At 42.9% G+C, this 26,201-nt stretch overlaps 1 protein-coding gene across 3 annotated transcripts in view; it reads left to right on the forward strand.

The window, feature by feature from the left end:
- The window catches only part of CLUH (CLUH binding protein of NUMT mRNA), a 156,747-nt gene that overhangs the window by 82,488 nt on the left and 48,058 nt on the right, over positions 1 to 26,201 (forward strand). For all 3 annotated transcript variants that reach the window (XM_077480490.1, XM_077480489.1, XM_077480492.1), the window contains exons 14-16: positions 1,163 to 1,315; positions 2,444 to 2,506; positions 25,647 to 25,891. In XM_077480490.1, coding sequence (XP_077336616.1) covers positions 1,163 to 1,315; positions 2,444 to 2,506; positions 25,647 to 25,891 — 461 coding nt within the window. The remainder of the gene's footprint in view (positions 1 to 1,162; positions 1,316 to 2,443; positions 2,507 to 25,646; positions 25,892 to 26,201) is intronic.

Raw genomic sequence — 26,201 nt, forward strand, 5'->3', positions numbered from 1 at the left:
TTGCTTGGCTACAAAACTGAGGTACTCAGGGGTTATATAGGGAGGGCACTTTTTGTCTTAGGGCATGCCAGTCAGTGTCCATCAGCTGAAGGTGGCCTATAACCCACATAGTAACTTCTATGGCTCTGTGTCCAGTGATGTACTTCAAAGAAAAGGATTTTACAGGTAAGCTGTTATAGAAATCCTATTTTTTAGCGCCACTTTACCATCATTTTTAGCGGCACTATTCGGCCGCTATCGGTGCAGTATTAACTCCCGCTAGCGGCCGAAAGAGGGTTAAATCCACCTGCAAAATGCCGCTGCAGCAGCGGTATAGCAGCGCTGCCGTATTGTTTTCAATGGGAAGGAGCGGTGTGTATTCATCGCTCCTCCACAGCTGCAAAGAAGCTGCTGGCAGGACTTTGTGACTCCCTGCCAGCGCAGTGCCCTAGAATGAAAACACTCTGGCTTTCTCACTGGGTTTGCAGCTGAGGCTTTTTTCAGGCACTATTTTTAGCGCTGTAGCACCTGAAAAACCCCTCCAGTGTGAAAGGGGTCTTAGGCCTCATGTACACTGCTGCTGGTAAACGAACATTCAGAGGCAGTTGGCAGCTTTTTACAGCTGCCTCTGAACTCATCCAATGTTCTCTTATGTGTACATGTACACAGGTTTGTTTAACGTCCTTTTTAGGCAGTTGAGTATAGAGGCCTTTTGGAAAGCAAAAAAAATTAGTTCAGACGCTGAGTTTAGAGGCATTTCGAGCGGCAAGCGCTTCTAAACGGGGCAACTTTTGTTTAGCTTAATTTCATTTACAGGTGTTTTTCATTTTTGGCTAAATGCAAAATGGACGTTGTAAACGTGGGTTACTATTTATCAAGTTAAATCGTTCAGGAGAGGTTGTGAAAACGTCCCATGTACATTAAGCCTAAGACTTCAATTAAAAATAGCCACTAAAATCAACAAACAGTCTAATTCTTCACAATTGCTCTGGCCATAAAAGGAATTAAATATTTTGGGTGCAAAGTCAGTAAATAGGTTTGGTAATATAATGGTGCTATTTTAGTAAGACATGACACACAAAGGGCAGGCATATTGTTATACGCTGATTTAGTGGTTACAGCTTTGTGTTTGTACACCAAGTGCTCCATGTGACCATGTGTAATGCTGTATCCTGCTTTACAGATTAAGGACTGCCTTGACCATAATGTAGTTCCCATGGATGGACCCTCATTAGCTGAAGCTATGCATCAGAGAGGAATTAATATGCGCTATCTTGGAAAAGTCATAGAAATTGTCAAGAAGTTTCCTGTTCCATCCCAATTAGATCATGTTTATGTAAGTAAAGAAGTCTGTGTTTTTTTTTTTTCTTTTCAGCAGATTGTAGGACTAAAACCTGGTACACACTACTAGTGTGTGTGTTTTATTTTTTTTATTTTTTTGTTTCAATCTTCCCGGCTGAAAGTAAAAAAAACCTGCCAGCTCAGGTCGGAGCTGCTGTACTGTGATGTTAGTACAGCAATTTCCCCCGCTGTTATATTGTGTTTTGACCAGGGGATGGCAGACTTTTTTTTTATTTTATTTTTTAGGTCATGTCCCTTGGACTTTGGCCCGTGTACTAGGCTTAAGGAACAAAGCAAGGCTATAGGATGGCTATCTTACTGTGGAAATTGTCTATGGATTCACTGCTTTCTGAAAAAGGAAAACTAACTTTGGGTGTACTATTAAATAAAACAACATTTATTTATTTAAATAAAGCCTGTGCTGCGAGAACAGCAGTGGAGGTTGCTATTGCTGATATTCTAATAAGCAAAACGATGACTCCACTTAATGCTTCTTTACATTTAGGTGCTGGCTCCTTCGTGGCTTGTCTCCAGCTGCATTCACAAGATCAAAACTAATGACAGCTGTACACCAATTAGCATTCCTACAATCAAATTTATTGTTCAAAGCACACCCTGAATACAGCATTCCTGTTGCAGGGTGCCTGAGAATGTACTAAAGCTGATTAATGATCCTGACAGCCAGGTTCAATTCAGTAGGCAACGTTATTAGACAGAGGGGTGGTCAGAAATTGTAGCCTCCTTACTTCCTTAGTACAGACTTTTTAAAAATATTTTTGATTATGTCAAAGAACAAGAGACTGCAGGGGAAACAGCCTGGTTCAGCATCTTTCAAATTCAAGCACTTTATCAATATTTTAACATTTTATTTCCTATGGCCACCATAGACTTTATCAGCTCACCAGTCTTCTTGCAAAGGGGGTTACCTGATATTTCACATTGATTGTTTGTCATCAATACAGAAAAGCAGCTGTTCACCCTCTTCTGATCAGAAATACCTGACACCAATGTATATGTTTGATTGCACTACTTTTGGGTGTTTGCATGTATATGTTCATAGTTAAAAAAAAAAAAAAAAAAAAAACCCCGTTATGATTTGTTTCTTCTGTTCATCTTTTTTCAGAAAATATTAATTAGTGAAATGATTACAAGATCTGCAAAGCACGTTTTCAAGACCTATCTGCAGGTAATATAATAATTATAATAATATAAACATTTTTTTTTTGTTGTTTTATAGAGGGATTTGCTAAAATTTCGTTTTTAGTGGCACTATTTTATCTCTTTTTAGCACATTAGCTAATATAAAGGCATGGGAATATTTTGTGTGCTATTAAGAAATTGCAATGGTTAGATGCTGTTTTTAATGCTTTGGATCCAGACTTACTCTCCACATTTGACCCCAGGAGTCAAGGTTCCAATATAAAAAGTAAATATGACAAATTATGCAGGTTTTAAATTTAATAGACAAATGTCCTGTGTAAGAGCACCAGATAGAGAGCTAGATGGGAAAAATTAGTTGTGTTTGGACTTCCACTGTCTGTGCGTCTATTGTGGCCTGGGCTGTCAAGCCAAATGACTTGTTGGAATCTGGCAATGCTCAGCAAATACAAATACTATACTATGAGTATTTGAGCATGACAATGACCCAAAATACACAGCCAAGGCAACAAAAGTGGCTCAAGAAGAAGCACATTAAGGTCCTGGAGTGGCCTAGCCAGTCTCCAGACCTTAACCCCATAGAAAATATGTGGAGAGAGCTGAAGGTTCGATTTACCAAACGTCACCCTCGGAACCTTAATGACTTGCAGAGGATCTGCAAAGAGTAGTGGGACAAAATTCCTCCTGAGATGTGTGCAAACCTGGTGGCCAGCTACAAGAAATGTCTGACCTCCTGTGATTGCCAACAAGGGTTTTGCCACCAAGTACTAAGTCATGTTTTGCAAAGGGGTCAAATACTTATTTCACTAATTTAAATGCAAATCAATTTATAACTTTTTTGAAATGTGGTTTTCTGGATTTTTTGTTGTTACTCTGTTTATCGCTGTTAAAATAAGCCTACCAAAAAATTATAGACTGATCATTTCTTTGTCAGTGGACAAACGTACAAAATCAGCAGGGGGATCAAATACTTTTTTCCCTCACTGTACAAAGAGAAACTACCTATTCTGGCAATCAAATACTTTTAGCTGAACAAAGGGTACATTACCCTCCACACCAGGGCCCCTGAAATTAAAACATAACTTTTATTCTAAATTGTATAAAATGTCTTGACTGTGTGTTTTATGTATACTTCAGGGGAGGGTTAGTATTTATTCATTTGGCAAATGACATAAGCAGTGATTTTGTGAATACAGTAACCAGAGGAGAGGAAAAAGAGGAAGAAAGGAACCCTCCTTGCCAAATATATATAACTTGAACAACTCCAGCCTCAGTTACTAGAGATTCGGGATAGTCTGGTTGTCCGCTGGAGTTACTGCATCTATCAGACACTGGACTAGATCAAACCAGGCAGTCCACTTACAGTTCATGGTGGTCTTGACTAATATTTGGTTCAAGTCCTGTGATCCTTCCTGAGTATTACCTCAGGCATACACTGTAATAGCCACCTCCAAAACCAGAGGCTTGCTCACATTCAAGGCTTTTCCTAACAGTAGCTCATATATGTGTAGTTCCTGCCTGGACCAGAAGGTATACTAGGGGTAACTACTGTGGCATAAAGAGCCCTTATTAGTAATAAATGCAGTCCTGACCACAGCTAAAGTGACTGAACACATTAACTCAGAAATCTGGCTAGCCTGTCTGTCCACTGGTGGTTAGAAGCCTGTCTAGCTCTGAAACAAACCAGGCTGTCCACTAGGAATTCATACTGATCTTGACATGTATTTGTGATGAGAACTCCTCCTCTTGGGTGTAACTAGTCATCTAGGCAAAATATACCAGAGGTTCCTCACAAGACAAGCTAATACTGTCAGTACCTATCAAAATTATACTGCCTGAACCAAAATAGGACTACACTATCCCAATAACTGAGAATAAACTCCCAGCCAAGAAAGCCACTACTACGGATCACTTTTGCCTCGTACAGAATATACTTTGTTATTTTTATAGAATACATTTTTTTTAAAATCACTAACATTTCATACTTACCTGCTCTGTTGCAGTGGATTTGCACAGAGCAGCCCAGATCCTCCCTCTTAGGTGCCTCTTCTGTGCTCCTGGCCCCTTCCTCTTGAGTGCCTCCACAGCAAGCAGCTTACTATGGGGCACCCAAGCAGAGCTGCAGCTCTGTCTGTCCACCCAGACATTGAGCTGCAGTTCAGCCCCGACCCCCCTCTCTCCTTATTGGCTAACTGACAGCAGCGGGAGCCAATGGCGCCGCTGCTGTTTCTCAGCCAATCAGGAGGGAGAGTCCCGGATGGCGCTTCGTTAATTATCATCTTCATGCTTTAAGGTAACAGAAACCTTCTGACTTTTCAATCCCTTTAATAAATCTTGCTTGCCACTACTCATAAACACCCTCCCCACAAAACCATGCTGAACCCCAAAAAAAATAAAGGTGCGCCCAAAAGTACGCAAAATTTTTCGCTCAAATAATGCACTTAGTCGTGAAAACAATATGCGCACCAAATAAAAAGTGAAATAAAATTGAGGGGACCAAACTATCCCCATATGTTTGAAATAAAATTGAGGCCACCCCTTCACTTCCTCTGTTTATAGGGTTTTCTATGTTACTTCCACGATGACATCATCAAATCCGTCAAATTTGCTTTGTGATGCAAAATGTCATGACTTCATGGCGAATTGGCGTCCGCATTTTCAGCAGCAAATATATATATATATATATATATATATATATATATATATATATATATATATATATATATATATATATATATATATATATATATATTTACATTTACATTTTTTTGGAAGAAACCCAAAACCGTAAAGCTAGACCAATTATTTTTTTTTGTATAATGTGAGAGATGATGTTACGCTAAGTAAATGGATACTTAACATGTCATGCTTTAAAATTGCCCATGCTCGTGGAATGGCGACAATCTACAGTACTTAAATCTCCATAGGAGACACTTTAAAGACTTCTACAGGTTGCCAATTTAGAGTTAGATGATGTCTTGTGCTAGAATTATTGCTCTCGCTTGAACGATTGCAGTGATAATGCACATGTGTGGTTTGTACACGGTTTACATTGTATGCATTAACCACTTCTAGACCACCTGCCGTCGTTATACGTCGGTACTTTGAAGAGGGATATCATTGTTATGGCAGCAGCTAACTACCATAAACCCGGTATCCTCTGCCCTCCACCACTTCCTGAAGCCGCCAGCAGTGGCAGAAGCGATCGGGTTGGCTCTCATCTGTGGTATGGTCCCCACCCATCTCCATACCACATGTTTACTCGACGTAACATTGTCTTTCACAATACAGTATGACAAAGTATTGCAGCGACTGCCATTTTCTTTAGGGTGTTAAAAATATATATTTTTTTTCGGGCTGTAATGGTTAAAGTGAAAAAACCTTCTGTGGTGCAGTGGCCACCCAGAGCCCCCCTTTGTCTTACCTGAACCCGATTGTTGCAGCGATGAGCACAAGCCCAGCAGCTCCAGCCACTGTCTCGGGTCTTCATTGGATAGATTGATAGCAGGAACCATTGGCTCCCGCTCCTGTCAATCAAATCCAGTGACACAGGAGCTGAGGGTGGGCCGAGTCCTGCTGTCTGCCAATGGACGCAGCAGCAGGACTCGAGATCGTGTCTGCACGAGTACCCCCCATGGAATGCGGCTCCACATGAGGGCACTCGATGAGGAAGAGCCAGGAGTGCTGTTGGGGGGGACCCCAGAAAAGGAGGCTTGGGGCTGCTCTGTGCAAAACCCTTGCACAGCGGAGGGAAGTATGACATGTTTGTTTGTTTATTTTTTAAACAAACCTTTACAATCAGTTTAAGATCTTTATCATCATGTAGAATATTCTAATAACCTTTGATGTTGAAAATTTGGCCTGATTGGTTAGAATATGAGCCAATAATTTGTAGGCCTGCCTGTGTCCATTTTTTTATTTATTTTTTTGACCCAGTGAACTTTCTCTCGAAAAATATCAAAAAGGTGAAGGATATTTTTTTTAACCACTTGCTTACTGGGCACTTAAACCCCCCTTCTGCCCAGACCAATTTTCAGCTTTCAGCGCTGATGCAGTTTGAATGACAATTGCGCGGCCATACAACACTGTACTCAAATTAAATTTTTATAATTTTTTTCCCACAAATAGAGCTTTCTTTTGGTGGTATTTAATTACAGCTGGTAGTTTTATTTTTTGCTAAACAAACAAAAAAAAGATGCAAAATAAAATAAAAAAATCATGTTTAATAGTTTGTTATAAAATTTTGCAAACAGGTCATTTTTCTCCTTCATTGAAATGCACTGATGAGGCGGCACTGGTGGGCACTGATAGGCTGCACTGATAGGCACAGTTAAGGCAGCACTGATGGGCAAAGCTCGGCACAGATAAGATGGCACTGATGGGTGGCACTGATGGGTACCACTGATAGATGGGACTGATGGGCATGGATATGTGGCACTGAGGTGCAGCACTGACGCGGCAGATTGTGGGCACTGATTGGTGGCACTATGGGCACTAATGGGTGGCACTATGAGCACTAATGGGTGGCACTGATGAGTGGCACTTTTTCCTACACATAGGTGACACTGGCAGGGGGCAGGTGGGCACTGATGAGCTGACTCCAGCTCGCCGTGATCGGGACTGAAGTCCCTCTCACGGCCGCCGGTGATCGGGGTTTTTTTTTTTCTCTCCTCTCGCTGTCAGCGAGGAGGAAAAATAGCAGATTACCGGCTCTGTTGTGATCACATGATCAGCTGTCATTGGCTGACAGCTGATCACGTGGTAAGGGGTCGGGATCGACCCCTCGCTCCGATCTGTGATGAGGCGAGTCTCATAGACTTGCTGATCACAGAGCGCTCCGCGGGCACCCCCTTAGGGGGCGCGCAGGCCGCTCGTGCACGAGACGACGTCAATAGACGTCATCCCGGCAAAGCGTGTCCGTGCTGTAGCCGTCATTCGGCTATAGTGCGGCTCTCTAGTGGTTAAGCTCGTGCATTTACTAGCCTCTGCGGGCGAAATGTTACACTAGTAATGCACTCTCTGGCCAGAATGCCAGCTTTGTTGAGCAATTACATTTTCACTCATATGAATTGGCCGGTGGGTATGCTTTTCTTTAGAGATGTTGGGTGGTGACTATCCCAGTGGAGTAGGGCATTTGTGGCTGTCGGCTTACAATATATTGGGGTCTGAATTGTGCCATTGGCATCCCTTGTGATGGTCAATCAAAAAGTTAATGTTATCAGGGCTCAAAATTTCAAGTCCTGAGCTACTAGCCATGCCTTAAGAGTTACTCGCACCCAGTTGCCCCACCCAACCCTTGCCCTGCCCCTAATTCTACTCCTAAACACACCCTCATAAATTTATCTTGTGAAATGACACTGATAAATGATTTATGCACTTTATGCATTTAAGTTACAAAAATAAATATTAACTACTTGATCAGTTCCTTGTATCAGTGCAGCCTATCAGTGCCACATATCAATGCAGCCTCGCGGTTATTGGTCCGTCAGTGCTGCCTATTGGCCGGCAGTGCCCATCAATACAGTCTCAATGCAATGCAGTGGAATTGGAGGCATAGGTATTGGTGTGGAATTTTGAGGCATAAATATAATTAAGACCTATGCTTACAATTAACCCCCCGTTCCTCCCAGCACACATCTTGTTATATCCCCCATTTAATGCCTCCAACCCCCTCAAGCATGTGTGCTGCTTTCAAGGGGTCAGATATCATGTAAACGCTGAGGGCGGGGATGAGCGGCAGGAGGGAGGTGGAGAGGGCCAGTCCCAGGCGAAGGACTGTGCCTTCTGAAATGCCCCTCGCTGCGAGCCTGTGTGGGGGGGGGGGTCTGAGCGGCAGGAAGGAGGTGAAGATGGGTGGTCCCAGGCAGAGGACTCCTTCTACTGCAATGTCCTTCAATGTGAGCCTGTGCAGGGGGCAGGGATGAGCGGCAGGAGGGGGGTGTAGAGGGGCTGTCCCAGGCGGCAGTTGCTATTGAAATACCCACACTGTGCACGGCGGGAAAGGCACTGGCTATACATTCCCGGAACAGCAAAGCCCTGTCCACATTCACACTACTCATAATTTCACTCGCCAAATGCGAGCAGGCGAGTTTAAATTTTGATGGCTGATCTTGTTATAATCAATTTCACTAGTGAAGAACATGACGATTTTTCATTTGCATTTAAGCAGTCCACAAATTCCGCAAGAGTTTCTTTAGTGCCCTTCCACAGGTTAAAGACTTAATCTATAAAGCAAACCCAAAGAAGGATCCTTGAGGTATAATGATCCATAATATCAATGAATACCTGAGTGCAATCCCAACAACCAAGAAATAGGACGGCATGTGTTGGTGCACGTGCTGTGCCCGTGGCAGTGCTTTTGCGCGGTTTACTTTTTATTTGATGGCTAAATTTATAGTGTTCCAGTATACACTTTAACCAGTTGCCGACCGCCGCACGCCGATGTACGTCGGTACAATGGCACGGGCAGGCATAAGGACATACATGTACGTCCCTTGCCTCCCGCGGGTCGGGGGCCCGATCGGGCCCCCGCCCGGTGCCTGCGGCGGTCGGTATTCGTACGGGAGCGATCCCGGACGAGGGGACGGCCATTCATTCATGGCCACCCCCTCGCGATCGCTCCCGACGAATAGAAATCCCCGGTGACATCACTTCCTCTCCTGTAATGTAAACACAGGAGAGGAAGTGATGTATTCTCTCCTCCGTGTCGGTATTTTTCGTTCCGACACGGAGGAGAGCGGATCAGTAAGTTGCACCAACACTCTACACACACAGTAGAACATGCCAGGCACACTCACACCCCCCCTTTACCCCCCGATCACCCCCCCAATTACCCCTGCCCCCCAGTCACAGTGACACCAATGTCATTTTTTTTTTTTTTTTTTTTTTTTTTTGCATTGGTGTCATTTGTGACTGTAATAACTGTTAGGGCAGTTAGAGTTAGCCCCCTTTAGTTCTAATGTACCCCCCTAACCCCCCCAATAAAGGTTTAACCCCGTGATCACCCCCCGTCGCCAGTGTCACTAAGGCTGGGTTCACATTGCAGCGGTTTATGAGAACGAATGTGATTCGCACCGCACTGCAGTGCAAATCACATCCGATCTCTGTGCGATTCGAGTTCAGCCATTCGCCGCACCCGCCGCACCCGCCGCAAATTCGCACGGGACCCTTTTTTTGGCCCGCAGCAGAATCGGATCGCATGGGTGTTCACACCATGCGATCCGAGTTTGCAGATCGCACTGCGATATGCGAACTGATCTGGGGGTGTCAGTAACATTTCACTGACACTCCCAGCAGTTCGCATAGGGCAGTGTGAACTGCCGCCGGGAGGCATGCGATGCGGGAACCCGCCGCGCATTCGTGGCGTTCCCGCATCGCTCCAGTGTGAACCCAGCCTAATAAGCGATCGTTTTTCTGATCGCTGTATTAGTGTCACAGGTGACGCTAGTTAGGCAGGTAGGTATTTAGGTTCGCTGCAGCTTTTTATAGCGCCAGGGACCCCCATATACTACCGCATAAAGCCCCCTAATTGCCCCCTAGTTAACCCTTTCACCAGTGATCACCATATAACTGTTACAGGTGACGCTGGTTGGTTAGTTATTTTTTTATAGTTTCAGGGCACCCGCCATTTATTACCTAGTCTGACTAGTGTACCCCTAAATTTAGGGGTGTCTACTTTCCAAAATGGGGTCATTTGGGGGGGGTTTGTGCCATCTTGGCATTTTATGGCCTTCAAAACTGTAACGCCCTTAGAAAGCCTGAAGGCGGTGCTTGGTTTTCGGGGCCCCGTACGCGGCTAGGCTCCCAAAAAGTCCCACATATGTGGTATCCCCGTACTCAGGAGAAGCAGCAGAATTTATTTTGGGGTGTCATTTCACATATGCCCATGGCATGCATGAGCAATATATCATTTAGTGACAACTTTGTTAAAAAAAAAAAAAAAAAAAAAAAGTTTGTAATTTTCCCGCAACTTGTGGCAAAATATAAAATATTCCATGAACTCAACATGCCTCTCAGCAAATAGCTTGGGGTGTCTACTTTCTAAAATGGGGTCATTTGTGGGGGTTTTGTGCCATCTTGGCATTTTATGGCCTTCAAAACTGTAATAGGTAGTGAGAAGTGAACTCAAAAATTTACGCCCTTAGAAAGCCTGAAGGCGGTGCTTGGTTTTCGGGGCCCCGTACGCGGCTAGGCTCCCAAAAAGTCCCACATATGTGGTATCCCCATACTCAGGAGAAGCAGCAGAATTTATTTTGGGGTGTCATTTCACATACGCCCATAGCATGTGTGAGCAATATATCATTTAGTGACAACTTTGTGTAAAAAAAAAAAAAAATTTTTTTTTTTGTCATTATTCAATCGCTTGAGGCAAAAAAATAAAATATTCAATGGGCTCAACATGCCTCTTATCAATTTCCTTAGGGGGTCTACTTTCCAAAATGGGGTCATTTGGGGGGGTTTTGTACTGCCCTGCCATTTTAGCACCTCAAGAAATGAGATAGGCAGTCGTAAACTAAAAGCTGCGTAAATTCCAGAAAACGTACCTTAGTTTGTAGATGTGACAACTTTTGCGCAAACCAATAAATATACAATTATTGACTTTTTTTTTACCAAAGACATGTGGCTGAATACATTTTGGCCTAAATGTATGACTAAAATTGAGTTTATTGGATTTTTCTAATAACAAAAAGTAGAAAATATCATTTTTTTTCAAAATTTGCGGTCTTTTTACGTTTATATCGCAAAAAATAAAAATCGCAGAGGCAATCAAATACCATCAAAAGAAAGCTCTATTTGTGGGAAGAAAAGGACGCAAATTTTGTTTGGGTACAACATTGCATGACCGCGCAATTACCAGTTAAAGCAGCGCAGTGCCAAAGTGTAAAAAGACCTCTGGTCATTTACCAGCGAAATGGTCCGGTCTGAAAGTGGTTAATAGTTCCAGTATTTATTCTGTATGTATCTGGAAGACAACTCCTCTAGCATCCACAAACTGCAGGCTTGTAAGCTAAGCTGGTGTCCATTATTGCTATAGAGAGCCTCTACATCCAAACTAACTAGCCATGTATCTTTTTGTCTAGAACTATGTCCATCAACTTATTGACAAAGTCCCACATGTTCTCAATATATTATGATAATTCATGGACAAATGGACACATGATGAAATCTTTTATATTGGCTAGCCTCCTTCTGTTAGATTGCAATTCCTGGACACAATTGGAAGACCAGGTGGTCTATCCTGATGTTTGTGCACCTTTTGGTAGTGCATAAAAGGTTGTGATTGTGGGGGTGATTGTTAATGATGAATGCATAAATGAATGACTTTGAAGGGTGCTCCTCTCTCAAGCCCTCCCTTTAGAATACTTCTTAGTTTGTCCAGGTATTCAGGTGTCAGATCCTTTTGATAACACTCCATAGTTGGCTTCATTACTTAAGATGTCGTAGCACATCTAAAGATAGAAGGGTCTCTCCATGAAGACAAAATTCTTGTTATATATTCTTGATATATAGTAATCAGGTATACAATCTGTCTGATATAGAACTCGCCGGTAGACTCGTGGCAGTGCTTAAAAGAGGTGTTCTTTTTACCCACTTAGGATTTTGATTTGAGTGGGTAAAGGATATCAACCTATTTGCCAGGAAATTAGCATTGAGAAAATAATATAAGGATAAGCCTATACAGCAAGTTGAAGACATTACTTCAAAATATATAGAATCGTTAAGACTTCTAGAATCCTTACAAAATGAATGTGAGGGAGGAATTAGGGACATTTTAAGGGTCCCTTCTCCCCATTCAAGCCAAGAAGCAACCATGCCCCATCCTTCCCACAATATCCAGTTATTTGTTAAACTAGTTGAATGAGATTTACAGTCCCTGTGGGAAAGGAGTGGTAGACAGAAATCCTTTAATCTCTCATTCATTGAATGGAAAACGCTACAAGAATTGCAAAATATGTCACTGGTGATCAAGCCAGCTGACAAGGGAGGGAATATTGTCTTGATGGAGAAACCCACTTATCTTAAAGCTGATTTCCACCCAACTTTGCTACTTGGTCTTAAACTAAAGACCACCCCTCCAACCCTTGTTTTTGGATATACAATTTTTTTCTGTTTTTATGCAGTAAAGGGGTGAACTTCCGTCCCAGCCTTGCCCCAGCGAGGTACGTCATTTCCTCTTCTGTCTCTGTCCCTCCCCCTTCCTCCCTGCTGCCTTCTGGGACCTGTGAGTGTCTCAGAAAACAAAGGGCCATTCGGAAAGCGCTGTGCTTTTGCTCATGTGCAGTAGAAAACCAGCTGTTAAGCCTGCGGGCTCCACTGCCGGTTCCCCTGCACCGGAGCCGACGGATGAATCGGCCGGGGGGGGGGGGGGGGGTCGTGACATTGCGGGCTCCCTGGACAGCTGAGCAACCTTTTTTGCGCTATTAAAGGTGCACAAACATCAGGATAGACCACCTAGTCATCCAGTTGTGTCCAGAAATTGCAATCTTACAGAGGGGCTAGCCAATATATAGATTTCATTATGCGTGCATTTGTCCATGAATTATCATATATTAACTACTTGCTTACTGGGCACTTAAACACCCTTCCTGCCCAGACCAATTTTCAGCTTTCAGTGCTCACACTTTGAATGACAATTACTCAGTCATGCAACACTGTACCCAAATTAATTTTTTGTCCTCCCCCCCCAGAAATAGAGCTTTCTTTTGGTGGTATTTGATCACCTCTGGGGTTTTTATTTTTTACGCTATAAATGAAAAAAAGACCGAAAATGTAGAAAAAAAACGCATATTTCTTTGTTTCTGTGACAGAATTATGCAGATTATTAATTTTTCTTCTCAAATTTTGGCCACAATTTATACTGCTACATATCTTTGGTAAAAATAACCCAAATTGGTGGATATTATTTGGTCTTTGTGAAAGTTAGAGAGTCTACAAGCTGTGGTGCAAATCGCACAAAATTGATCACATCTGATGTACTGGTGGCCTATCTCGCTTCTTGTGACCCGAACAAGCCAGGAAAGTACAAATACCCCCCAAATGACCCCTTTTTGGAAAGTAGACATTCCAAGGTATTTAGTAAGAGGCATGGTGAGCTTTTTGATGTTGTCATTTTTTTCCCCACAATTCTTTGCAAAATTAAGATTTTTCATTTTTTCCCACAAAATTGTCATTGTAATAGGTTATTTCTCTCACATGGCATGTGTATACCACAAATGACACCCCAAAAAAATTCTGCTACTCCTCCTGAGTATTACAATACCACATGTGTGGAACTTTTTCACAGCCTGGCCCAACATGCAGGGAGCACCATCAGGCGTTCTAGGAGCATACATTACACATCTAACTTGTTGACTACCTATTACACTTTTGAAGGCCCTGGAGCACCAGGACAATGACACGTGACACTGATGACAGATGGCACTGATACGTGGCACTGATGACAGATGGCACTAATACGTGGCACTGATGACAGATGGCACTAATACGTGGCACTGATGACAGATGGCACTAATACGTGGCACTGATGACAGATGGCACTAATACGTGGCACCGATGACGCGTGGCATTGATGACATGTGTCACTGACAACAGATGGTACGTGACACTGATACGTGGCACTGATGACAGATGGTACTGATACGTGGCACTGATGACAGATGGCACTAATATGTAGCACTGATGACAGATGGCACTATGTGGCACTGATGACACGTGCCACTGACAGATGGCACTTATACGTGGCACTGGGGACAAATGGCACTGACAACAGGTGGCACTGGGGACAGATAGCACTAACAGGTAGCACTGGGGGAGGATGGCACTGGGGCGGATGGCACTTTTTTAATTTATTTTTTTATTTTCCCACTTACGGCCGCTGCAGCCGTTCATCTCTCCCCTCTCACATGCTGTCTGTGTGAGGAGGGAGAGCGGCGCTGAGAGGTGATCTCATATGTTTACATATGAGATCATCTCACATTGGACACGCTGATCGCGCTGTAAATGGCCGCTGTGATTGGCCGTTTACAGCGATCTGTGTTTGCCTCTCTCCGGGGGACACGGCAAACACAGAACTTCCCCGATGCACGCCCGCGCCGGCGCGCATTGCGGACGTAAACACCAGGACGTCCAGGGACGGCCTCCCGGACGTAAGCGCCTGCTCTATAGCCATCATTCGGCTATAGGGCGGGAAGAGGTTAAGGACACGCGGGACTTTGTCAATAAATTGACTGGCATAGTCTTGGACAAAGAGACGTGGCTAGCTAGTTTGGATGTAGAGGCCCTCTAGCAACATTAGACATCATCTAATCAAGCCTGCAGGTTCTTGGACACCAGAGGAGTTTTCTTCCAGATGCATACAGAATTAATTTTGGAACTATTGAAGTTTTATACTGGAACACAACTTTTTATTTGATTGATAAATATATAAACAGCACAAAAGCACTGCCATGGGCACAGCATGTGCACCTACATATGCCAACTTATTTCTGGACCGGTGGGAGTGCACCCAGGTATTCATTGATATTATTGATCAGTATATCTCAAGAATCCTACTTTGGGTGCATTTTGAGGACGTCCTTATATTATGGAAGAGCACTAATGAAACCTTTTGTGAAATTTGTGGACTATTTAAACGTGACTGAAATTGGCATGTACTTCACTAGTGAAATTAATTATAACCAAAGTAGGATTTTTTCCGTCATACTTACCTGTTAAAATCCTTTTCTTTGAGTACGTCACAGGACACAGAGCCAGTTATTATAACTACTTGGGTTATACACCACATATAGGTGACTGGTAGATCAATCAGAACAATCAAACGGGAAGTCCTCCCCTATATAACCTTTCCTAGACAGGAAGCACTTCAGTTTTGTAGCTAGCAATACATTTCCAAAAGAGGGTAGGGACCTCTGTGTCCTGTGATGCACTCAAAGAAAAATATATTTTACAGGTACTTTCTTTATTGTACAGCACAGGATACAGAGCTGGTTATTATAACTACTACTATTATTATAACTACTACTTGGGATGTCCCAAAGCAATATACATTGAGGGGAGGGAGACACCATCATAGAAACTGCCACCAGAGAAGGACATACTCTGCTATTTGTAATACGCTGAGGCCAAAGGCAGTATAGTCCATGTTTTTGACATCCACCCCGTAAAAATCCTGTAGATGTAGATGTAGTAGTAGTAGTAGTATTATACAGGTTTTATTTGGCGCCTACAGTTTGCGCATTGCTTTATAACATGAGGACAGACAGTACACTTACAATACAAATCCATACAGGAGGGATTAGAGGGCCCTACTCATTAGAGCTTACAATCTAGAATGTATAAACCAAAGACCAAATGGTGGTCTTGCACACCTGGGCCACTGGTACCTGATGACGGATGGCCCAAGATACTCTCCCCATACCTGGCGAAGAATCCCCACAAAAAATTGGATTTTGCCCTTTAAACAATCGGCATCGATGATAAACTGGCAGAACCACCACTAATTATTTGACCTGGATGCCACCTGCCCTTCCTGGGCACTTCAGGCTGCATAAACCAGGATTCCTGACCTGTGCCTACTGCTCGAGTAGATCCTGAGCACCTGAACTACCTCTAGAATATGTAGCGCACTCTCCTGCCAACTGCAGATTAGGAGAAAAGTAAAAGGCAAGACACTGTCCTGATTCAAGTGAAAACAAGAAACCACTTTAGGCAATAAAAATAGATGAGGATGAAACATCATCTTATGATGCAAGACCAAGAGCAGCTCCTTGCATAAAAAGAGCCGCCAACTGACATTCCACTTAGTGAAGTGATAGCAACCAAAGAAGCCACCTTCCGAGATAAAGGACTAACAGAATCTCCCAACTGGTTCAAAAAGCGGCCTCTGTAAGGACAGTCCAGATCAAATTCAAGTCCCAAGGACAATAGAGTGACCAACGGGCAGGACTGTCCAAGATACATGCTGTATGAACCAAGAAGTGAGAAACAATGGCCACTGGAAAAAAAAAAAAATGTATAGGGGTAAACTCTGACCCTTAATGGTACTTAAGGCTAATCTGTCCCCTACCGATTGGGGAAAGAAAAAATAATCTCACTCACTTCCCGGCTTCACCCCAGGCAAAAAAATATTTTCAAGTCCTGTAATTGAAGTTCCCTGAAGCTGGCTTCCAGGGGCTCAACAGTGCTGAGATACAGGACTTGAGACCTTTAGGTCCCGCTGGACTGGGAGTGTCCAAGGAGCAACCCCTGCAAGACTTGCTATGTCAGTGTACCAAGCCCTCCTGGGCTAATTCGTCCAACATTAATATCAGTGTCACCACCTCCCGGATTCTTCTCGAAAGATGTGGCATAAGCTTAAACAGAGGAAAAACTTCAAATATGGGAGAATCGGTCCCTAAGGTTTTACCAGTTCATCTACCCTTATTGGCAGTGGGACTCTCGTCCCGGACACACCTGTCCCAACTTGTTGTAGAACTTGGAATCTAGTCGATTCACCTGCAGAGTTCCCCAGACAGAATGTGGTTTACTTCCCTGAGTCGCATGACCTCTGCTGCCCCTCTGGTGGTTGATTGATTATATATATATATATATATATATATATATATATATATATATATATATATATATATATATATATATATATATATATATATATATATATGCCTGCAGAGTCATTTCCATATTGAACCTACAACTGGTTTGTCCCATAATCCAGAGCAAAGCATACTGGCCAAAAATTCCAAGATATTGATGGGCCGTATTCTTCCTGTGGAGACCAAGCCCACTGAACTGTAGTTACCCTCAAATCAACTGGAGAGACTGGCATCAGTGGTTATCTTCCAAATTTCTGAAAAGAAAGGATATTGACCACCAATTTTTGCATTGCTCCGGGAACAGAGCCCTCTGGCAATCCAGTGCCTGGATCTTCAAGTTCCAGACAGAGAATGATCCTCTACCAAGACCTGGAGTAGGACAGTATGTAAGGAACATGCTTGGACCTAAATGCATCTTCTGCCTGCAGAAATATATCAAAGGAACACCTGGAAGCGACTGCTTCCTGATGAAAGATTATGCAAGTAATGAGTATTGAGGTGTCTTCTGCAAGCCCAGCACTGGGGCTTGACACTTTGTGAACCCTCCGTAGTTGTCGTCAATACAAAGGGAAGAGCCTAAAAAAAATGACTTTCCACTGCAATTACAGAAATTGTTAAGCCTGGAAGCAAGCCACAACACAAAGATATGCGTTTACAGATGATTATGGACCCCAAAATGTAGCCCTTGCAGAGAGGTCATCACTGAACAGATCTAGCCTAGATCTAAAACAGAAGGATGCTCAATGGCTTGAGAACTTAAGATGGACCTTGTGTCCCTATTTGGTTTTGGAACTACTACCATTTACTTGTGTCACAATAATGAGCCCATAACGTCTGCTCCATGAGCCAATGCAAGGCAAAAGACTGACTCTGTGGCAGACCCAGACAGTCCCAAGAGGTGTGTTTTTAACCTACCAGATTTCTGCTGGTTAAAGAAGGAGCAAACCACCTCAGACTGCCCTAAAAACCTGTGCTTTGACATACTCTCAAAACACTGCAGCCTCAGATGCCTCTTTTACTTAGGAGAGAAAAAAACTTAGCCCCTGGTATTCCTGGGAAGTTTCCAATCCAGGTACTAACAAGACTTGATCCAAGATTAGGCGCCACAGTGGCTCAGATACCCCTGATGCCATTGGTCCAACAGGAGACGTGAACACTGTCAGATCACTGTACCTGAGGGCGATGTACCCGTCTGCCCCAGCCGCCTCTCCCTTCTGGAGTCTTTTAACTAGTCTAAACGGTACATAATAAAGTGACTATATTAAACAAAAACTAATACGTAGTTCCACAAGGATGCAGACCTAGACAACTTTAGTCCACCGCTATACAACACCGTAGGTATGTCAGTATGCAGGTACCCAGGTATCCCATTATGTAGGTACCTAGGAATGCAAGCATGCAAGTATACAAGTATTATTGCTGTTCATGCAATTGCGTATGTAGTAAAATGCAAACAAACTATACCGTTTAATGTAAGCACATATTTATACATGAGTTTATAGACAATCATGTGTCTATGCATCATGGGTGGGTGTGTGTGTATGTGTGTGTGTATATATATTTTTTTAATCTCACAAAAGTGAGTACCCCCCTTACATTTTTGTAAATATTTTATTATATCTTTTCATGTGACAACACTGAAGAAATGACACTTTGCTACAGTAAAAAGTAGTGAGTGTACAACTTGTAGGACAGTGTAAATTTGCTGTCCCCTCAAAATAACTCAACACACAACCATTAACGTCCAAACTGCTGGCAACAAAAGTAAGTACACCCTAAGTGAAAATGTCCAAATTGGGACCAAAATGTCAATATTTTGTGTGACACCATTATTTTCCATCACTGCCTTAACCCTCTTGGACATGGAGTTTACCAGAGCGTCACAGGTTGCCACTGGAGTCCTCTTCCACTCCATGACAACATGATGGAGCTGATGGATGTTAGAGACGCTCCCCCACCTTCTGTTTGAGAATGCTCAATAGGGTTTAGGTGTAGAGACATGCTTGGCTAGTCCATCACCTTTACCCTCAGCTTCTTTAGCAAGGCAGTGGTTGTCTTGGAGGTGTGTTTGGGGTCATTATCATGTTGGAATACTGCCTTGCGGCCCAGTCTCCAAAGGGAATGGATTATGCTTGGCTTCAGTATGTCATAGTACATGGTGGCATTCATGGTTCCCTCAATGAACTGTAGCTCCCCAGTGCCGGCAGCACTCATGCAGCCCCAGACCATGACACTCAGACCACCATGCTTGACTGTAGGCAAGACACGCTTGTCTTTGTATTCTTCACCTGGTTGCCACCACACACGTTTGACACCATATAAACCAAATAATTTTATCTTCGTCTCATCATACCACAGGACATGGTTCCAGTAATCCATGTGCTTAGTCTGCTTGTCTTCAGCAAACTGTTTGCAGGCTTTCTTGTGCATCATTTTTAGAAGAGGCTTCCTTCTGGGACGACAGGCATGCAGACCAATTTGATGCAGTGTGCGTCATATGGTCTGAGCACTGACAGGCTGACTCCCCACCCCCTCAAGCTCTGCAGCAATGCTGGCAGTACTCAAAAGTCTATTTCCCAATGGCTATGGCGCTGAGAGAGAGTGTGTGTGTTATTTATATATATATATATATATATATATATATATATATATATATATGTATGTGTGTGTATATGTATGTGTGTGTATTTTTTTTTTATATATATTAAAATATACAGTATATACTCGAGTATAAGCTGCGTTTTTAGGTTGAAACCCCTCAGCTTATACTCAGGGCATGGATACCGGACATTAGGCTGCTTGCGCTGCCCTCTCTCCTTCCCTTACAAAGCGGTGACCGCTGTCTTGGTGCTCAGTGTGAAACTTTCGGATGCCCTATGACAAAAGTCCCGTCCTCCTCCTAGACCAGCTCGTGTGATAAACAAAACCCTGTGTCTATCACACAAGCTGGTGTTGGAGGAAGGCTGTACTTTTGTCACAGCGCGGCCGAAAGTTTGTCAGCTGAGACGCAGCAGTCTCCAGCTGTGTAAGGGAGGACGAGAGAGGGCGGTACTTTTGTGACAGTGCGGTCCAAAGTTTCACACTGAGCTCCAAGATACAGCGGGAGATGACCGCTGTGCAATCCAGGTACTTACTGGATGAATGGGCACACAGTCACTACTAGTGAGATTGCGATGACTGGCACATTAAGGCTGCAATGAGGCGGCAATTATGGGCGTGAAACTAAAATGATGGGCCTGGTGAGGTTGCAGTGATGGGCCTGGTGAGGTTGCAGTGATGGGCCTGGTGAGGTTGCAGTGATGGGAATGGTAAGGCTGCAATGACGGGCATGGTGAGGCTGTGGTTATGAGCACAGTGGGACTACATTGATGGGCACAGTGATGCTGGCAGTCTCTGTTGTGCTGCACCACATCCTGAAAATTTACAAGTAGCTGCCACATTTCCCACCCTAGGCTTATACTCGACTCAATACGTTTTCCCAGTTTTTTGTAGTAAAATTAGATGCCTCAGCTTATATTTGAGTCGGCTTATACTCTAGTATATGCAAAATGTGTCTTGTGTAGACGTGTCTATGTGCCTTACGCAAATGAGTCTATGCGACACGTGTCTTATGCAGACAAGAGTCTATGCAACTTGTGCCTTACGCAGACACTAGTCTGTGCGACATGTCGTGTGCCTACGCAGACCTGAGTCTGTGCGACGTGTCGCGTGCCTACGCAGACCTGAGTCTATGTGGCATGTGTCATTTACCTTATGCAGACACAAGTCTATGCGCCTAATGCAGATATGTTTTTAGCAAACCATGTGCTTTTAGCAAACACAAGCTTTTAGCAACATAAGCTATTTAGCAAACATATGTTTTTTTAGAAAACGCAAGCTTTTAGCAGCATAAGCTTTTAGCCCAGTTTGCAAGTAGCACCTGATCAACTGCACCAGGCCCCATACTAGTTTTGTGTCAAATGCACGTTATTCTGGAGACGCACCACTTTAAAGTGCACTGGTAGGGGTTGTAACAAAGGGGAAGACACTGCGCTACTCTAATAGAATCAGCAGCTGACACTCAAACGAAGTTAGAATAAATGTGAAACAAAAATGTAGCGCTAAGGTGATGAACACAATCACATATGGAAAGTGAGTAAGTACAAACAATCCGTGCTAAAGGAGAAAATCTCACACTTATTGTGAGATAAAATGCAAAGATTATTGCATGTAATATACAACACCCAGTACAATATACATGTGGCTGTATATCATAAATAATAATTACGTGATGCAGTGAAAATAAAGCTGCATAATACAAATACTGAAAAATAGATAGCCACTACCCAACATCTCTAAAGAGAGACATACCAACTAGGGAAAAATCATGCGAAAATGTAAAGGCTCACCAGAGTCGGCATTCCAGGCAGAGAGTGCATTACTAGTGGAACAATTCGACCCGCAGAGGCTATAAAATGTGTGAGCTTAAAAAATCATGTCAAAAGATTAAGGATATCGCAAGAAAAAGTTTACTGGGTCAAAAATAGAAGAAAATGGCCTACAAATTATTGGCTCGTCAATCAGGCCAGATTTTCAACATCGTCAAACGTTATTGGAATATTCAACATGATGATAAAGTTCTTAATAGTGTCCTCCTCAAAAATCCAATGATCACATAGAAGGTGAGAGATGCTGGTGCATAGTTACCTTGAGAAAATCCCAGTACAATCCTTAATATACACCTGGCTACCGGAATGACACACAAGGGTTGTTTGAAATGTGGCCACTGTAAAGACATGCACTTATTTCAACAACAAAAGCATTCTTGAATCTAAAATAAATGGTACGATCCAACTGAAGTCATTTTTCAACTGTAGCTCAGAGTGATCTATGCCGCAAGGTGCCTGTGTCTTAGACTCTACGTGGTTACGGCTTCAGTTCTGATGGCAGGTCTTGGAACCTACTAGTGATATAGCACTAAATTAAAGATGGACCCCTAAGCAGACCTATGCGGCAGATGCATGGAGGAGAATTATGTCAACTCACATTTTGGGTCATTGCACAACCAAAATTAGGACCAAGAAAGAAAGCTCTGGTTAAATATCTGCTAAAAACAGAGGCCATTTGGTTTTTTTTCACGTCCCCCATATGGCTTAAATGAGGGGTTTACTTGCCCTTTGGTATGATCCCACAGCTTTCATTCTGGATTTCCCATTCAAATTCTTTTAAATACCTTTTTGACCAAGTGAAATGGACATTGAAGACTTTAAAAGTGTAAATAAACGAGGAAGGACATTGAAAAATATATAGTTCATATATTCCTTTATCCCATTGTTTTGCAAATCTATGTACATTACAAACTGTATGATTGAATCTGTTCTGATATCACTGTTTTACCAACCTGGTAGTCCTACGTATGTTTAGCCCTGTGATGTCTTGAATGAGTGGTCTATTCCTCACCCCACCAGACTCCTAACCCCAGTAGACCGAATGGGTCAAAAAAGGGAAAATCAACAATTGATTGAATTAGAAGTGAAGTGCATATTGCCAGGCTCACCCCTATTGAGGGGTGGGGAATTCCAGAGTTCAGTAACAGGCAGAAAAGGAGGGGAGGACTTGGGTATAACAATATACCAAGAGAGAGTATCTCCAAAGAGAAACGCACAGCAGTTGTATAGTCACAAAAATAGAAAATATTTATTAATAAAATTCTCACAAAAAAAACATTCACCACAGTAAAAACTATTAAAGACAACATTGTCAATAGTGATAAAAACAAATAAAAAGACCCAGGCTGACATGCATTACCCACTGTCATACCAGCAGTCAGCCGTATGCAGGGAAGAAGCACTTGGTTGAAAACAATGATGGCCAAAAAATTGCTGAAACAATTGTGACTCTAGCTAGACCAATAGTTTAGACACATCAAAAATAGTCCTTCAAAACAATGAAGTAAACCAATCAGCCCATATTGTGTGGACTGCTTGTTGATTAACCACTTGCTTACTGGGCACTTAAACACCCTTCCTGCCCAGACCAATTTTCAGCTTTCGGTGCTCTCACATTTTGAATGACAATTACTCAGTCATGCAACACTGTACCCAAATGAATTTTTTGTCCTTTTTTTTCCCACAAATAGAGCTTTCTTTTGGTGGTATTTGATCACCTCTGGGGTTTTTATTTTTTGCGCTATAAATGAAAAAAAGACCGAAAATTTTGAAAAAAAACGCATATTTCTTTGTTTCTGTGACAGAATTATGCAAATTATTAATTTTTCTTCATAAATTTTGGCCACAATTTATACTGCTACATATCTTTGGTAAAAATAACCCAAATTAGTGGATATTATTTGGTCTTTGTGAAAGTTAGAGAGTCTACAAAGTGTGGTGCGAATCGCACAAAATTGATCACATCTGATGTACTGGTGGCCTATCTCACTTCTTGTGACCCGAACAAGTCAGGAAAGTACAAATACCCCCCAAATGACCCCTTTTTGGAAAGTAGACATTCCAAGGTATTTAGTAAGAGGCATAGTGAGCTTTTTGATGTTGTCATTTTTTTCCCACAATTCTTTGCAAAATTAAGATTTTTCATTTTTTTTTTCTCCACAAAATTGTCATTGTAATTGGTTATTTCTCTCACGTGGCATGTGTATACCACAAATAACACCCCCCAAAAAATTCTGCTACTCCTCCTGAGTATTACAATACCACATGTGTGGGACTTTTTCACAGCCTGGCCACATAGAGAGGCCCAACATGCAGGTAGCGCCATCATGTGTTCTAGGAACATAAATTACACATCTAACTTGTTGACTATTTATTACACTTTTGAAGCACCAGGACAATGACACGTGACACTGATGACAGATGGCACTGATGAGTGGCAATGACAGGTGGCACTGACAACAGGTGACACTGACACGTGGCACTGATGACAAATGGCACTGATACGTGGCACTGATGACAGATGGCACTAATATGTGGCACTGATGACACGTGGCACTGATGACACGTGGCACTGATGACAGATGGCACTTATACGTGGCACTGACGGCAGGTGGCACTGACGGCAGGTGGCACTGGGGCGGATGGCACTGCTGGGGGAGGATGGCACTTTTTATTTTATTTTTTTCCTTTTTTTTTTTTTTTTTTTTTTTTACTAGAGGCAGAACGGCTGCCGCTGCAGCCGTTCATCTCTCCCCTCTCACACTGTCTGTGCGAGGAGGGAGAGCGGCACTGAGAGATGATCTCATATGTTTACATATGAGATCATCTCCCATTGGACACGCCGATCACGCTGTAAACGGCCGCTGTGATTGGCCGGTTACAGCGATCTGTGTTTGCCTGTCCCCGGGGGACACGGCGAACACAGAACTTCCGCGATGCGCGCCCGCGGCGGCGCGCATTGCTGAAGTAAACATCAGGACATCCAGGGACGACCACCCGGACGAACGCGCCTGCTCTACGGCCGTCATTTGGCTATAGGGCGGGCGCGAGGTGGTTAAACAGATGCTTGCAGGCACTTAATGGAAGGCGAAGGATTAGATCAACTAGCATGTACAAAGGCTGACAGAGGAACAGAGGCAGAGACAGATTGAGTTAATGATTTAAGTCACTTTAGCTGTGGTCAGGATTGCGTTTTTTACCAATAAGGACTCTTATTGCGTTTTTTACCAATAAGCTACCCTTAGTATAGCTTCTGGTGCAGGCAGGAACTACAGCTATATGAGCTACTGTTAGGAAAAGCCTTGAATGTGAGCAACCCCCTGGTTTTGAGGTGGATATTACAGTGTATGCCTGAGGTAATACTCAGGAAGAGTTCTAATCACAGGACTTGAGCCAATTATTAGTCAAGACCAGCATGAGCTCTAAGTGGACGGCCTGGTTTGATCTAGTCCAGGGTCTGATGAATGCAGTACCTCCAGCGGACAACCAGACTAGCCTGTATCCCTAGTTACTGAGGCTGGGAGTTGTCCAAGTAATATATATTTAGTAAGGAGGGTTCCTTTCTTCCTATTTTTTTTTTTTCCTCTCTTCTGGTTACTTTGTCCACAAAATCACTGCTTATGCCATTTGCCAATCAATAAATACTAATCCTCCCTGAAGTATACATATAAACACAGTCAAAACATTTTATATAGTTTTGTACCAATGCGCAGGGTATCGTACCCTTCATTCAGCTGAAATTACTTTCTTGAGTCCTTCAGCTGTTCACTTAATTGCCTGCTTGATGTGGCCATCTCCTATTGGTTGAGGAAATGCTTACCTCCAGCAGCTGTGCCCTCCATAGTCTCCAGAGGTAGGAGAACTCATGGGGGTGGTGGGGAGACAAGTGCCCAGGAAGATTATGAGCTGGTAAAAATGTCTAGGTACAAGCTTTTCTCATAGAGGAAATTGTGACTTTGATTCATTATGCCGCAAGGTGGCTTAACAAGAGATGTTTTGAATCCAGACTGAGGAGTATGGTAATTGATGCATTATTTACATTTCATTTTTGCCTGGAGTTGGGCTTTAATCAGAGCTAAACTTTTTAAATATATGCCTTTTTTAATATGTTAGAAATCCTCTGACAATAAATGTATTTATTCCTGTATAGGGTGTAGAACTTTCTGGTCTGTCTGCTGCCATTAGCCATTTCCTGAACTGCTTCCTCAGCTCCTTCCCTAACTCAGTTGCTCACCTCCCGGCTGATGAGCTAGTCTCAAAGAAGAAAAACAAGAAGCGCAAAAACAGAAACCTCAGTAGTGTTGACAACACGGCCTGGGCCAGTGTCACCCCTCAGGAACTCTGGAAGAACATCTGCTCTGAAGCCAAAGCCTACTTTGATTTTGACCTTGAATGGTAGGTGGTACAGATACCCCAGGCTTGTTGAGTTTTTACTAATTTTACCAAGTTTTAAGCATCAGCATGTGCAAGCAGCACATTGTCAACATCATAATGGAGTAGTAGATTCATTGAGGGGGATCTACTAAAACTGGAGAGTGCAAAGTCTGGCACAGCTCTGCATAAAAGCCAATCGGCTTCCAGGTTTTATTATCAAAGCTTAATTGAACAAGCTGAAGTTAGAAGCGTATTGGCTACCATGTACAGCTGCACCAGATACTGATTGCTTCAGTGTTAGTAAATCTGCCCCATGGTGTCATCAAAAGAC

This window comes from Lithobates pipiens, unplaced genomic scaffold (assembly GCF_037356315.1).
Source record: "Lithobates pipiens isolate NorthernLeopardFrog02 unplaced genomic scaffold, aLitPip1_a1.2 Scaffold_16, whole genome shotgun sequence".
Classification (NCBI taxonomy): Eukaryota; Metazoa; Chordata; class Amphibia; order Anura; family Ranidae; genus Lithobates; species Lithobates pipiens.